This window comes from Cnephaeus nilssonii (genome assembly GCF_951640355.1).
Source record: "Cnephaeus nilssonii genome assembly, chromosome: X".
Classification (NCBI taxonomy): Eukaryota; Metazoa; Chordata; class Mammalia; order Chiroptera; family Vespertilionidae; genus Cnephaeus; species Cnephaeus nilssonii.
The window spans coordinates 24,678,123-24,694,653 of record NC_137071.1 but is presented as its reverse complement, the minus strand read 5'-3'; the positions used below and the strand labels follow the sequence as shown (position 1 = coordinate 24,694,653).

The following is a 16,531-nucleotide window of genomic DNA, read 5'->3' as shown; positions in this document are numbered from 1 at the left end:
TTCTGGCAATTTGATTGGATCTGGGAATTCGACAGTAAATTTCAGTACATACCAGAACTCTAGAACCTTATCAGGCTGAAAAATAATGCTGGTGGAGAGAATAAACAAAATCTTATCAGTTGTTTTAGTTTGTATAATAAATTTGGCAGACAAAATATCCCAAATACAATATTTGGGCTCTGTGACACATTCTACTCTCATTATAGATATATTTCATTTTTTTCATTTTTGGTGAGAAAATCATCTCATTATTCAAGAAAAACAGTGCCATTATTAACATCTGTTTAATCAAAATGCCTGTTAAATCAATGAACAATGTGTAAACTTAAATAATTCAAATACCTTGCTGGAGCTAAAACAAGAAAAGTTATGCTTTCAAAATATGATTAAATCAAAGTTAGTTTGTCGAATTAAACACATGTATTTTTTCATGTGAAGGCTATGAAGTGACATACAGCTCTGAAGAGCTTCCTCTATAATCAACATGCTCTTTTCTATGGGGGAGACAGTGACAAAGCAAGTGACAGTATATCTGGGCTGGTATCTCAGCTCTGTCTTATTTTATTTGTGTGGAATTGAACAAGTCACTTAACATTTTGAGCTTCAATTTCATCATTTATAAAATGGGAGCAATTATTCTTTACTACTCTATCAGGGTTACTTTGAGAAATTTATGTGTGTATGTATATAAAATACATGCCCCAGTTATGATAACAGAGTAAGCAGCCAATAAGTATTACCCAAAATTATGTCTTCTAATGTGTGCTGATAAAGAAAATTCAAGATTCGTTCTGTGTTCACAGCACACTGGAGAGAGGAGACTGGCCCACATTTACAATGGTAATCTATCAAAATGGTATCTTTATAATATGATGTCTTTTATTTCTGCTTCACATTAAAAAAATTTTATCCTCTAAAATTTCACATATATATTTATTTAATCATCATTCATTAAAATAAGAATTATTCTAACTCTGAAAGAGCATATTAACTAGCAAAAGTCATTTTAATGGAATAATTAATGCATTTCATTATATTTACTATACTAAGTCTAGTCTTTAAAACTATAATAATAAAATGGGATATTACTTTGAAACAGTTGATTATTTTACTATAAACTAATTGAGTTAGTCATGAACATAGAGGTTATGTGTTTGTGTGTGCATATAACTTAGTATACAGTACTATCCTATATAATAAAAGCTTAATAGCTTAATATGCAAATTGTCCACTCGGGCGGTCATTCAACTAGGAGTTCGACCACTCACTATGATGTGCACTGACCACCAGGGGGAGGCATGGAACATGGAGAGCATGGGCAATGCACTGCGACCTCTCACTGGCTACCTGGGGACTGGGGTGACGGGGATGGAGGTGCGGTGAGAATGTGGGGTGTCTGCTGAGCTCGCTCTCACTCTCCCTGCTACCCTCCCCATGAATGCCAGAGCTTGCATGCTGGGGAAGCCCCCGTACACAGGTGCGGGGCTCCTGCAAGGAGCCTGCCCCGCACCCGCGCGGCTTCTTCTGGGTGAGCCAGGCTGCAGCCGCTGAGACCACAGGGGCTGGTCTGCAAGGCCAGCTGGGAGAGAGTGCGCTGCCCAAATGGTTTCTATGTGGTGCCACTCGGTGGCTCAGAGGCCCACGCTGTGCCTTGGCCCCGGGCCCGCAGCGTCCAGCCGCACTCACTGCATATCCACATGGGCACTCAGGTGCCGTGACTCAGGCAGAGGGGGGTGTGTGGGCGCCATGGGGCCCACATGCTCCCCAGGGCCAAGAGGTCAGCTTGGACCTGCCCTTCCATGCCAGATGCTCACACTTTGATCGCTGGCCAGGCCCAGGGACTGCACCCGTGCACAAATTTTGTGCACTGGGCCCCTAGTGTTTTTCATAATTATCATGCTATAAAAACACTTATCATTGCACTATTAATATGTATATATATTGGTGTATGTTTGTGATGTACGTGGATGTGTATACACAGAGACAGTCCCCAACTTACAATGGTTCAACTTATTATCTTTCAACTTTGCAATGGTACAAAACTAACATGCATTCAGTAGAAACCATAATTCAAATTTTTAATTTTGATAATTTCCTGGGTTACAACTAATACTATTTATTGTTTTACATTACTTTGCTCATCTGTAAGCTAATGTAAGTGTTCTGAGCACACTTATGGTAGGCTAGACTAAGTTATGATATTTGGTAGGTTAGTTATAACAAAAGCATTTTTTACTTACACTATTTTCAATTCACAATGGGTTTATTGGGACATACCAGTAAATCCCATTGTAAGAAGCATCTGTGTATATATTTAGCATAGTATAATACCCTTAATCTAATCTTTGTTTTCAAAGATGATTTGTTCTTAATTGCAAATATAAAATGTAAATTAATTTCATCAAGAAAATTGAAACTTTTCCCCTAATCCTTGTGTAATCATTTTCATCTGACTCAATTTTTTGCACCTATAAAATTTTGGTTAGTGAAAAGTGGAATGAAAGAGGGTATATAAAAAGTAATTTAGGGATTATTTAATTTGCTCTTCCAAAAATTAATAATTTTGCATTGGGTAAAACAGTGCTAACTCTAAATTAGTACATTTTATAAATGAATGGTATTTTAAAAACCTAAAACTATGAGCAAGTGTAATCTAAATGATTACAGCAAACAAATAATTTTAAAAGCTTCATTTTAAAAAAATCAACAATAAAAAAATCAACAATCCTATATAATAAAAGGCTAATATGCAAATTGACCGAACAGTGGAACAACTGGTGGCTATGACACACCCTGACCACCAGGGGGCAGATGCTCAATGCAGGAGTTGCCCCCTGGTGGTCAGTGTGTGCTGGTCAGCCAGAAGCCGGACTAATGGCTGGCTTCTGGACTGTGAGAGGGTGCAGGCCAGGCTGAGGGACCACACCCCCTTGAGTGCACAAATTTTGTGTACCGGGCCTCTAGTAAAATATAATGCCATACCTTTCCTCTTTACAGCCTGTTGCCGCTGGAGTATAGCATAATGTATAGTCGATACATTCTTCTGGATTCAGCACAAATTTCTTGATTCCACTAAGGGTAGGATCTGATAATAGCACTTCTATTTGAAGAGTTGTCTCTTTTGCATTACGGAGAGGTATTTCAAAACAAGTGGTCTCCTAGAATTACAGAATAAATATAATCAGCTCTTAGTGTCAGCATAGAGTCACTGTTCTATGGAAGCAAATACAAAGAAAACTTTGATACAATATAAAGCCATTTGTTTTCTTTTTATCCTTGGTCCACTACTGAATGCATCCCATTTGCTTTTAATCTTTTGTTTTCCTTAATTAGTCTTGGTAAATGGTAACATTATTTTTTCAATAACTACTCCAAAAGATCTGTTTAGCTAAATGCTAAGGGCATTGCAAAATTACATTTAAAATATATTTTTTTTCTCAGTACCATTATTAATATGAGGTCCACTTGTCTATCTCCTCTAGCTGTAGTACTCAAGTGTCAGCATGCAAGGGAATCACATGTAGAGGTTGCTAAAGTACAGATTATTGGCCCTACTACAAAGACTCTGATTCAGTAGATCTTGGATGGAGCCTGAAAACTTATATTTCTAAAATATTATGGCTGCTGCTGCTGATCTAGAGAACATACTTTAAGTAGCTCTGCACATTAGCATCAAGCAGTGAGGACATTCTGAACTAAGAAATCAAATTATACTGATGATACGACCACCTTCCTGTTCAGATTCCTTTCTTCTGTTTTGGTTTCTCTTGTCCTGACCTCCTGGCTACACACTCAGCCCTGGAAGGCACTCTTCAAGTTCTAAGATATTTCCTGGTCTTCATTCTGACCCTCCATTTTAGCTAATAACTTATATTCCATCCCATGACAGCCACAATTTCCACTACAGTAAAAGCCAATAATTGAAGCAAATGTGTTAAAGGTGAATATAATAGATAGGACATATCTCAATATGAACAAAGACCAGTTGTCTGGAATGCGTTAACCCAGTGGTCGGCAAACTGCGGCTCGCGAGCCACATGTGGCTCTTTGGCCCCTTGAGTTTTTAGCAAAGGCCAGCTTAGAAGTACCCTAATTAACTTAATAACAATGTACCTACCTATATAGTTTAAGTTTAAATAATTTGGCTCTCAAAAGAAATTTCAATCGTTGTACTGTTGATATTTGGCTCTGTTGACTAATGAGTTTGCTGACCACTGCCTTAACCTAATAAAAAGGAGAATGTTGGACATTTCAGTCACAATTTAAAAATTGGTAATGGGGCCTGACTGGTGTGGCTCAGTGGTTGAGCGTCAACCTATGAACCAAGAGGTCACGGTTCAGTTCCCAGTTGGGGCACATGCCCAGGTTGCAGGCTCCATCCCCAGTAGGGGTTATACAGGAGGCAGCTGATTGGTGATTCTCATCATTGATGTTCCTATCTCTCTCTCCATGTCCCTTTCTCTCTCTGAAAATCAATAAACATATTTTAAAAAAATGGTAATGGATGTAATTTAGGACATGGAGCTATTTTGAAATTTATCAAATCACATTACAGGAGTGACCACAAAAACCTAATACTAAGCTGATAGGGCAGGTGTTGATGAGGAGAGAGTTAGTTATTCACAAAACATATCTCAAAGATAGACATTGCAGCTTTGTCCATGGAGCAAACATTTGCTTGATTACCTCTATATAAACAAATGAGTGGATAAACATTACATTCACAAACTTTCTGGTAGGAAAAATTTAATTCACTGAGTATTTTCACTGAAAACTTCCTACTTCCTACTCTCAATAGGTCTGAGAAAATAAAGACTATGTTTTGGATCATAAAAGTTTAAATGTGTCAATGGCAATTCAATATGCACTAACAGGAAGTATTTTTCACCATATTCTCTCCCAGAAGATAATCATAAATTCATTATGAAGGAATTATTTCTGAGGTCCAAAACACACAAGTAAGGTACACTATTGAGGAAATCTTCAATTTTAATTTTTCTGTTTTAAAACATTAAAGTCAATAAATAAACTATTCCTAAGGGTATTCTGAAATGTACCATGTAATTTGGAGGAAGTGATAACTCTAATCTGTCTCAGTAATTTTCCTAAATTGAAAATTCAGTGCCAACAGTTCAGAACTCAGATAAACAAAGTCTGTAATTACAAATTAGAAACATCATTGTCATTCCTCTGTTACTGACACCTATATGTCACTGTACCTACTGAAGTCATGCCTCCCACTCCCTATCTCCAATCCTCTGCCACTCAACCTGAGACACAAAGATTGAAGAGGGGGATGCTAATGCCTAATGCCAGATAGAGGGTAACGTGGAGGTGAGGATGCATTGGTAGGCACTAAGGAGTTGTTAAAATCCTGAAAACTTCTGTAGTGTCTATAGGTTTGTTCACATGTATTCTGACATTTCACATAACCTTGTGGCGGCGTGGGGTGGGGAGATGCACTATGAAATGCAGTGACAATAGAAGGATATCTAATTGCAGGGACCAATCCCTAGGAAGTATATTCCTACTTAGTTGTTTAACATAGGTTATAGGTTTTCTCTATCTATTTATCTAAGAAGGCTAAAATTTTAAACTAAAACATTATTGAAAAAGATTGCTAAGTCACGTTTTATATTAATATATATATATGCCTAATATGCTAAGTGTCCAACTATTCGTTCAACCATCCGACCAGTCACTATAATGTGCACTGACCACCAGGGGGCAGATGCTCTGACTCAGGTTAGCTTGCTGTTGGGGTCCATCCCATTGGGACTGGGCGAGATGGGCAGGACACACTCTGGAGCCCTCCTGTGATCGGGCACCGGTGGGGTCCCTCGGCCTGGCCTGTCCCCTTTCGCAATCCAGGACCCCTCAGGGAATGTCGGAGAGTCAGTTTTGGCCCAATCCCCACAGCCCAGGCCGAGGGACCCCACTGGTGCACGAATTTGTGCACAAGGCCTCTAGTTTAAAATAACCCATACCATCTCTACCAACTAAATCTTCATATCCATGAATTAATAACTCATACGTTTTTAAAAATATATATAGATATGTATTTTTATTGAATTCAGAGAGGAAAGGAGAGGGAGAAAGAGAAACATCAATGATGAGAGAGAATCATTTATTGGCTGCCTCCTACATGCCCCCTACTGGGGATCGAGCCCACAACCCAGGCATGTGCCCTGACTGGGAATCAAACAGTGACCTCCTGGTTCATAGGTCAATGCTCAACCACTGAGCCATGCTGGTGGGGCAATAACTCATACATTTTTACCTTAGGCAATTACTACTAGAAAGGTGGCAAAGCTTAATACTTTGGCAACACTATCACTGTTACTGGTAGCCTATGTGGATAGTTAGTGGAAAAAGAGTCCATTACACCAAACTCAGTTGAAAGTGAACATTTAATTAGTACAGAATACCTGTCTATAGTGAGAAAGAGAGCAATGTATCAGCTGATGGAGCTAAGCTTTGCCCCCACATTGTAATATAAAACTACTCAATAAAATGGGGGCTCAAAACTTGCATTTTCATGTAGACCTTGAGAGGAAATTATTTCAATGTCTTTCTGAAATAAGTATGCTAAATATTCACAATGAAAAATAAAAACAATAGTATAACTGATAATAACCTGAAATATTATTAAAATAAGAGGTATTGGTATCCTACTGTGGTATTAAACAATAATAATGGAATTATTGCCTGGGGAGGGGGAATTCCCTTATGGAAAATTGAGAAGGACCCATTTGAAAGTACATGATTCATGAAAGCAATATATTCCCCAATGGGTATATACAAATCTTAATTTAAAAAATGAAAACAGCGCAAGCAGGTTTGGCTCAGTGGACCAAAGGTTTGGCCTGAGGACCAAAGGGTCCTGGATTCAATTCTAGTCAAGGGCATGTACCTTGGTTGCAGGCTCCTTCCCCACCCGGGCGGTGGTCAGGGGCATGAGGGAGGCAACCAATCAATGTGTCTCTCTCACATAGCTGTCTTTACCTCTCTCTTCCACTCTTTCTAAAAATCAATGGAAAAATATCCTCGGGTGAGGATCATAAAAAAACACCACCACCACCCCCCAGAAAAAAATGAAAACATACTTGAAGTGCATTAAAAGAGACAGGTGATGATTTCTTTTTGCTTTTTGCTCAGTCTTCTTACCTATCTATATAAAGTACCGTGATGGTGTGTGTTTCTCAACCTGTGTGACAATCTTCACCATGAGAAGCTGAGAATTATAAAAATCTCAATTTCTACCAGTATTTTTTTAAATATATTTTTATTGATTTTTTTACAGAGAGGAAGGGAGAGGGATAGAGAGTCAGAAACATTGATGGGAGAGAAACATCCATCAGCTGCCTCCTGCACGTCTCCTACTGGGAATGTGCCCACAACCAAGGTACATGCCCTTGACCGGAATCGAACCTGGGACCTTTCAGTCCGCAGGCTGATGCTCTATCCACTGAGCCAAACCAGTTAGGGCAACCAGTATTTTCTTGAAGGATTAATAACTTTCCAAAAAAAGGACACTTTATGAGAAGATGCAACAGTTGCTTGTAATTTTAGAAATGCATCTATATTTGCTAGTTTGTGTTGCATATTTCTACTCCTCTCTATCCCTATTTTAAACATATAGTTAATAAGGAAGCCAATGTTTCCCCCTTTTTGAGGTACCACCTCATGATCCCAATTTCTCTTGGTCTCATTTTTAGAGTATTTTTTTCCCTCTGTCCTGATAAAGAGATGACTTTTAATCTAGTAACAATTTTCCACAGCAAGTGGTTTCATAGTTAAAATTATATCATTTAAAAATAACCTTTAAGGAATAATTTATTCTGCAGTGATAATAGGGTCACAGATATTGGATATTTTCATTAAGTGAAATGATCCCGACATCATCATATTAAATGATTTTTCACTTAGAAGAAACTCCATTGCAATCTACAATTGAGTATATTTCAACAGTTTAATCATACATTTTCTTTCCCTCAGTAGAAATTTACCCAGAAATCAGATGGACAAATAATTGATTTGTAGACTAAAAGTGTTTAAATCTTTTCTTATTTTATATTTGATGGAGCAAAAGTTCAAGATTCTAAATAATCAATTGTACAAAGAAAACTATATTCACATTTAAAAATGAAAATAATCTTTATCACAGATTTAAATATTTGAGTACTAACAATAAGGAAATTAAATGGAATGAAAACATGATTAACAGCAATTAATACTGTCTTAATATTTCATTTAAACCAAGACTCTCAATATTTGACTCTTAAGTAATCCTGGACATGGAGTTAATAACACTTTAATAATTTACATAAAACAATCCTATTCTTAGTCACTATTACTTAAAACCCTAAATCTGTCTGTTGCTCCAAATATGTTTCTTCCTGTCATAAAACCAGGAAAAATCAGTATTGAAAAAGTCTAGAATTTTATTAAAAATAGAACTACCATGTGATCCAGTAATTCCACTTCTGGGGATATATCCAAAGGAAACAAAAACACTAATTCAAAAAGATGTCTGCTGCTTTTATCAGACATGTGAGGGCAAGCATAACGGCGAAGGTTAAGTTTGCTCTAGTAACTCTTAATCATTCAGGTAGAATGCTAATTAATGCAGCCACTATAAGATATCATAGAACTAAAAAAATATTTTCCATAAGCTGTTAAGGTACACATTACTGGATTTAAAAATAAAATTTCTAAAAAATGAATAATTTATCCAAACATGAGTCTTAATAATATGGATTTTTCCAAGGACAGCAATTTAAATTTACAACTAAAAGATTGTCTACAAAAAGGCAAACTCTATGACCATTTAATGGGCTCTTACCATAGCAACACATTTCATTTCAATAATGTTTACAGGCTCCCCAGGATAGATATGGATCTCAAGGTTATACCAGACTTGTACAGTGCCATCATCATCATCTGGAAAAAAATTAATTTCTTAATATAGGTTTCAGAACACCATACTTAACACAAAAATTTGAGAAACATGAACAGATATCATTTTCAAACTCTTTTTGATGGGCTCATTTGTCAAGAGTTCTGAGGGGAGGGTAAGAAGGTGAATTCATCACTGTTTATGAGTGCTAAGGGAAGCCCTATCCTGCAAAGTCTTTCCCCTTTTAGCTCATGTATATTTTACGGATTTTTCCAATGCTTTAGTCCACAATGAATTCACAGAGAAAATAGTTCTGAAAAGAAAGGGTTTCTATAACTAAGAAGACTGAATGACCAATGACTCTGGGATAGTGCAAAAAGCAATAAAACATGTGTTGGGACTATATTAGTCATGATACAGAACCACAGGGTGTGTGTGTGTGTGTGTGTGTGTGTGTGTGTGTGTTAGAAATGGCTCACTTAATTGGCTTGGTAAATCCAAAATCTGCAGGATAAGCCGGCAGGCTGGAGACTCAAGGAAGAGTTGTAGCTCCAGTCCAAGGGCAGTCTACTGACAGAATTACTTCTTGCTCAGGGGAGGTCAACCTTTGTTTCATAATGACCTTCAACTTACTGGATAAGGCTCACCCACATAATGGAAGGCAATCTGCTTTAGTCAGAGTACACAGATTAAGTGTAATTCTCAACCAAAATCACCTTCAGAGAAAAATCCAGAATGTCTGACCTAATATCTGGGCACCATGGCCCAGCCAAGTTGATACATAAAACTACCATAGGGACAATAACACCTACTATTAGTAAATGTTGTGACTATCACATAAAGCAATGTTGCAATGAAGCTGATTTAATTCCTACAGTGCGAAAATATAAATAAAATATGAATTCAATGGTTGGGATTAGTGATGATTTATGGATGAGAAAAATAACAAAAATAATTTAAAAATGTTTAACTAAAGGGCTTAAGTATACTAATTTTTTTTTCTAAATATAAAAATCAGTAACATTCACCATAGTAATTTGAGAAATTTTTGAAAAGCTTAAAGAAAATGGAAATTATTCATCACCTCATAACCAAGAGTACATTACTTCATTTTTATGTATAAAATTCCAGGCTTAATATATCAATACACACACACACACACACACACACACACACACACACACACACACACACTGGGATATACAAATTATATATAATTGATATATCCATATAAGTATATATACATATTCCTACTATTTCTATAATTTAGAGAATATTTACTATTAAAATTTAAGCTTCATCACTAGTCATTAGGGAAATGTAAATTCAAACCACAATGTGATATCACTTCATACCTGTTAAATGATCATCACCAAAAAGATAATATATAACAAATACTTGTGTGGCTATGGAGAAAAGGAAACCCTTGTGCACTGTTGGTAGGATTGTAAATTGTACAGCCACTATGGAAAACAGTATGGAGGATCCTCAAAAACTTAAAAATAGAACTACCATGTGATCCAGAAATTCCACTTCTGGGAATATATCCAAAGGAAACAAAAACACTAACTCAAAAAGATGTCTGCAGCTCCATGTTCATAGCAGCTTTATTTACACTAGCCAAGACATGAAAACAACCTAAGTTTCCATCAATGAATGAATGGATAAAGAAGTTGTGGTATATACATATAACCCAATATTATTCAGCTGTAAACAAAACAACAACAAAAAACGAGAAAATTCTACCATTTGGGACAATGTGGATGGACCTTGAAGGCATCATGCTAAGTGAATTAAGTCACACAGAAAAAGGTAAATATCTAAAAAACAAACAAAAAGCCCACAAATCTCATAGAAAAAGAGATCAAACTTATGGTCCCCAGAGGTGAAGGATGGGAGAAATGGATAAAGATACAAACTTCCAATTATAAGATAAATAAGTACTAGGGATGTAATGTACAACATGATGACTATCGTTAACATTTCTGTATAATATATAGGAAAGTTGTTAAGAGAATAAATCCTAAGAGTTCTCATCACAAGAAGAATTTCTTTTCCTCTGTCACTTCTTTCTTTTCTTTTTATTGTATCTACATGAGAAGATGGATTTAAGGGGAGCCTATTGTGGTGATCATTTCATAATACATGCAGTCAATCAAACCATCATGCTATATGCCTTAAACTTATACAATGTTATATGTCAATTATTTCTCAATAAAACTGCAAAAAAATTATGTGCAGGTAATACATATTCAAAAACATTTTAAATAAAATTTAAAAATTAAAAATATAAGTTTCTATTATTCAACATAATAAATTACATAAGGAACATTCTTATATATAAATATGTGTACATCTCTTTAATTATCATATTTTAAAAATTATTGGACTGAAATAACTGGAAAAATTCTTAAAAGTTTTAAGATACTGTAAATGCTCTCTTCAAATTTTTATCAATTGAAATTCCCATTATAATACATAAGATTATCTCTTTAGGCCTGACCATCATTAAAAACTGGGTGTTACCATTATTTTTCTTTCTTTTTTTAAATTTTATTTATTTATTTATTTATTAAATTTCTTTATTGATGAAGGTATTACATATTTGTCCTCATCTCCCATTACCTTCCCAATGCCCCCCACTCATGCCCCCACCCCCCTGTTGTCTGTGACCACTGGTTAGGCTTATATGCATGCATACAAGTCCTTTGGTTGATCTCTCCCCCTTACCCCCACCCTCCCCTACATTCCCTCTGAGGTTTGACAGTCTGATCGATGCATAGTTACCTATTTGAAAGGTTAAAAAATTCTTATGTAGTTATTTTCATTTCTTTTTTGTCCCAGCTTTATTGAGATATAACTGACTTTAAAACTGTACATACTCAAGGTGTACAACTTGATTTGATATACATATACATTTTGAAATAATCACCACATTCAAATTAATTAACATTGTCATCATCTTAGATAGTTATCATTTTTCAGTTGGAGGGAGGTGAAGACACTTAAGATCTACATTCTAAGCAAATTTCAAGCATACACTATCATATTTTCAATATAATCACATTGTTGTACATTATATCTCCAGAACTTACTACTCATTTTGCATAACTGAAACAAAATATACTACTGAGCAATCAGTAAGAAAGAGACCCACATTATTACAGGTGATAGAAGGTTAATCCTGTCTGAGTAGTAATATGGGAAGGCCTGTCTAAAGAATTGAACCTGTAATCCTGCAGCTTAGATTTTTAAATTAGAGAGCATTCCATTTGAGTCCGTTACCATGATATGATAGTATTATGATTTTCTTTCAAACTCCTCTAAACACTTTTATCTGGTTTTCCTTCATGGTTCTTGTGCCTTAGATTTTGATAAGGGCTTAACTTGTAGCATAATCCATCTACAAGTATCTGCTCTTTGCGTCACCTGAGTGATTCCAACTGAAGTATCCCTAAACTTTTACAACGTGTTTTATTATTTTTTTCACCATGTCTCAGCTCCAAATATTCAACTGATGACTGGATATTGCAATGTAAATGGTTTACTGTCACATCAAAATCAGAAAACACAAAACCGTTCTAAGCATTATAATCTCCCAAATTATTTCTTCTTGTTGAATTTAACTAAACTACCTCACAAGATTACTGCCTCCACTTCCATTTTGTGTGGCCAAGCAGCCTGCAGGAACCTTGAAGCAACACTAGCCCCTCCCCAAAGTGCATAACCTAGAAAGCAGCCCAGCAGAGTCACAAGAAAATATAAGTTCATAATATGACTCCCACAACCACACTTGGTCAATGTACTCTCTCCAACCTCCCAGGGCTGTCCCCTTGTGTGCCCCTTAGATAAGACCCCGTAGGAAGCTTACCAAAACCCCACTGATTTTTGTTTGAATTGACCAATCCGGCCTTAGCCTGGGAACCACAAAACATTCCATTCAAAGACCCTAATAAAAGCATGTACCCAGGTCCTTCCTCTCTCCCTACCTGGATCTCACCTTGTAGACCCTGGATTCAGCTTGAGTACCTCCTCCAGGACCTGTGAGTAACAAACTTCTCTATTTCACTCTCCCTTGCAGTCTTTTAAACCTTGACTCACTACCATCTGACACCCTAGGGCACTATTTAACAAATGTTAATTTAACAAAATCAAGATACTTCTAAATTTCTATCTTAATATTTCTCTATTCACCAATATAACAAACCTTGTTAATTTTTTGGAATCAATCCTCTCTTTCTTTTTCCTTTGTCAAATAATACTAATTTCTAAAATGTTTTCCATCTTCAGAGGTATTTCTCTATCCACATCACTACCATAAAAGACATTGTTCTCTTCATTTCAAACACCATTTGCTGTTGCAGTGACCTAATTGGCTCCAACTGCTTTTCCCTTTCCAAGGCATTTTGAATATTGACTAAATGTCACTGTTAATCCATGTATTCTGTGATGGTTAAGTGTGTGTGTTGATTTGGATGGGCTATAGTGTCCAGTTATTTGGTTACATAACAGTGTAGATGCTGCTGTGAAATTTATTTTTTTTATGTGATGATAACTTATATCAATAGAATTTGAGTAAAGCAGATTAACCTGCATAACATGGGTGGGCCTGCTCCATTCAGTTGGAGGCCCTCAAAGCAAAAACTAAGGTTACCTGAAGAAGAAGCAATTCTTTTTTTTTTTTAATATATTTTATTGATTTTTCACAGAGAGGAAGAGAGAGGGATAGAGAGTTAGAAACATCGATGATAGAGAAACATCGATCAGCTGCCTCTTGCACAACCCCTACTGGGGATGTGCCCACAACCAAGGTACATGCCCTTGACCGGAATCGAACCTGGGACCTTTCAGTCCGCAGGCCGACGCTCTATCCACTGAGCCAAACCGGTTTCGGCAAGAAGCAATTCTTAGTTAAGACTGGAACATGGAAAACCTGCCTGAGCTTGTAGTCGCCTGGTTTGCCAGGTATGATTTGGACACAATACTACAGTAGCAACTCTTACCTAATTTTCTAGGTAAGGCTTGCCCTACAGATGTTGGAATTGCCAGTCCCCACAATCATGTTAGCCAATTCCTTAAAATACCACTATTTATAATACATTACATTATATTAGAATATTATGGTAGCATCTGTTTCTCTGAAGAATCTGACTAAATACAGATTCATTTAATAAAGATTTCTTCTTTGGGATAAGTTTGTCTCCACGACTTTGCTCCTGATGATCCAGCTTTCTCTAATGGCCTCCTATGTCCCTGCTTTTTACACATAACAAAACTCATTCCCCCATTCTCCAGGAACTTTCCCCTGTCTATTCCCACACTCCACAATCTCCTTTTCCCTTGATTTTCTACTAAAAAGATATGATGTTTATTAACATGCAAATAAAATTTTATAAAATAGGAAAGAAAAACAATAGCATTGCTTTCTTTTGCATGAGGAAGACTGTTATCACACCCTATGTTGAAGAAAATCATATTACATTGTTAAAATAATATACTCATTAATATTATTTTATCAGAAATTAATTGCTGTTTTTGTTTAATAACATAAATATATATGAATTTTTTTCACTTATGAAAGAGTAGGCAGCCTTCAAGCTGAAGGTTTATACTCTATTACGGTTAACAGCAAAACAAATCCAGAAATTAAACTACATAAATTAAATATTAAAATAATACAATAAAATTCTGATAAATATGTGCAACACATTTGTATATAAATTATGAATGTAAAGTATCTACTCTTAAACCAGTTTATGAATGCTGGTCGTGAAACTCTTCATAATAATAAATTTACCTAAGCCTGCCTTATCAAGCTTGATGGATTTTTCTGACAATTTCTGAAAAAAAGGTACTCCATCTTGATCTTGAATATCATGTTGATATTGATCTTCATCTGACTCTCCCTCACAATCATCATCTTGACAGCTTTTTTTAATGGAAAATGAAAGTTTACCTGCAACACATAGGTACAAAATTTCAGATTAAACAGGGATTAGTTTTCTAAAATGAAAGGTCAGTTTCAGATATTAAAGTTGCTCTAACTTGAAACTAATAATGACAAAGCCAAACATAAATTCTAGATTTTAGTATCAGAATAAAATCTGATGGTGGTACAGAACAATTTAGTGAGTTCAAGAAAATTTTCTCAAAATCTCCATTAAAATTGTATTTTAAATAGCTTTCTTATAATTTTTCAAATGTGTCAAATAATAGAACTGTATCAGTTTTCAGAAAAATGAATGAGTGGGGGTTGTACAATATACAAAAACCAACTAGAGTAACATACCACATTAACAGAATGAAGAAAAAACACATGATCATCTCAATTGATGGATAAAAAGTATTTGACAAAATTCAACAGCCTTTCATGATAAAAGAAAAATAGGAATAAGAAAACTTTCTTAAAATAATAAAGGCTACATATGAGAAATCCACAAGCTAACATTATACTCAATGGTTAAAAACTGAAAACATTTTCTCTAAGATTGGCACAAGACAAGGATGCCTGGTTTTATCATTTCTATTCAACATAGTACTGGAATTTCTAACCAGAATAATTATGCAAGACTAGAGGCCCAGTGCACGAATTCATGCACAGGTGGGGTCCCTTGGCCTGGCTGGTGATCAGGGCAGATCAGGGCTGTCTTGCCCAGTTCCAATTGGGGCCGATTGGGCCCGGCTGACAGGAGGGAGGGGCCACGGGAGGTTGGCCAGCCATGGGAGGTTGGCTGTGGGAGCACACTAACCACCAGGGGGCACATCCTGCATTGAGTGTCTGTCCCCTGGTGATCAGTGTGCATCATAGCAACCAATCGACCAGTTGTAACAGTCACTTAGGCTTTTATATATAGATAGATACTAGAGGCCCAGTGTATGAAATTTGTGCACAGGGGGTGTCCCTCAGCCAGGCTGCACCCTCTCCAATCCAGGACCCCTTGGGGGATGTCCAACTGCTGGTTTAGGCCCAATCCCACAGTCAGACATCCCTCTCACAATCCAGGACTGCTGGCTCCTAACTGCTCTCCTGCTTGCCTGCCTGATCACCCCTAACTGCCTCTGCCTGCCAGCCTGATTGCCCCTAACCACCTCTGCCTGCAGGCCTGATCACCCCTAACTGCCCCCCCCTGCTGGCCTGATCGCCCCCTAACTGCCCCCCCTTCTGACCTGATTATCCCCTAACTGCCCCCTGCTGGCCTGATTGCCCCTAACTGCCCTCCCCTGCTGGCCTGATTGCCCCTAACTGCTCTCCCCTGCCAGCCTGATTGCCCCTAACTGCCTCTGCCTCAGCCCCCGCCATCATGGCTTTGTCCAGAAGGACATCCAGAAGATTTCTGGTCTAATTAGCATATTGTCCTTTTATTAGTATAGATAGTAAAAGCATCCAAATTGGAAATGAAGAAGTAAAATCATCTCTGTCTGCAGATGACACAATCTTATATGTAGAAAGCCTTATTGATTATACACCAAAAACTAAGACCTAATTAATGCATGCAGCAATATAATATGCAGGATATCAAATCAACACACAACATCAGTTAAATTCCTATATATTAGCAACAAAGCATTTGAAAAGGAAACTAAGAAAACAATTCCATTAAATAAAACTTATTTAGATAAAATTACATATGT

The 16,531-nt window shown here is 36.7% G+C and overlaps 1 protein-coding gene across 1 annotated transcript in view; it reads right to left on the bottom strand.

Annotated features, from left to right (window-relative positions):
• The window catches only part of CFAP47 (cilia and flagella associated protein 47), a gene marked incomplete at both ends in the record, with an annotated part of 486,291 nt that overhangs the window by 98,516 nt on the left and 371,244 nt on the right, over window positions 1-16,531 (bottom strand). The window contains 3 exons of the mRNA XM_079765682.1: window positions 2,983-3,158; window positions 8,846-8,943; window positions 14,697-14,855. Of these exons, the coding sequence (XP_079621808.1) occupies window positions 2,983-3,158; window positions 8,846-8,943; window positions 14,697-14,855 (433 nt within the window). The remainder of the gene's footprint in view (window positions 1-2,982; window positions 3,159-8,845; window positions 8,944-14,696; window positions 14,856-16,531) is intronic.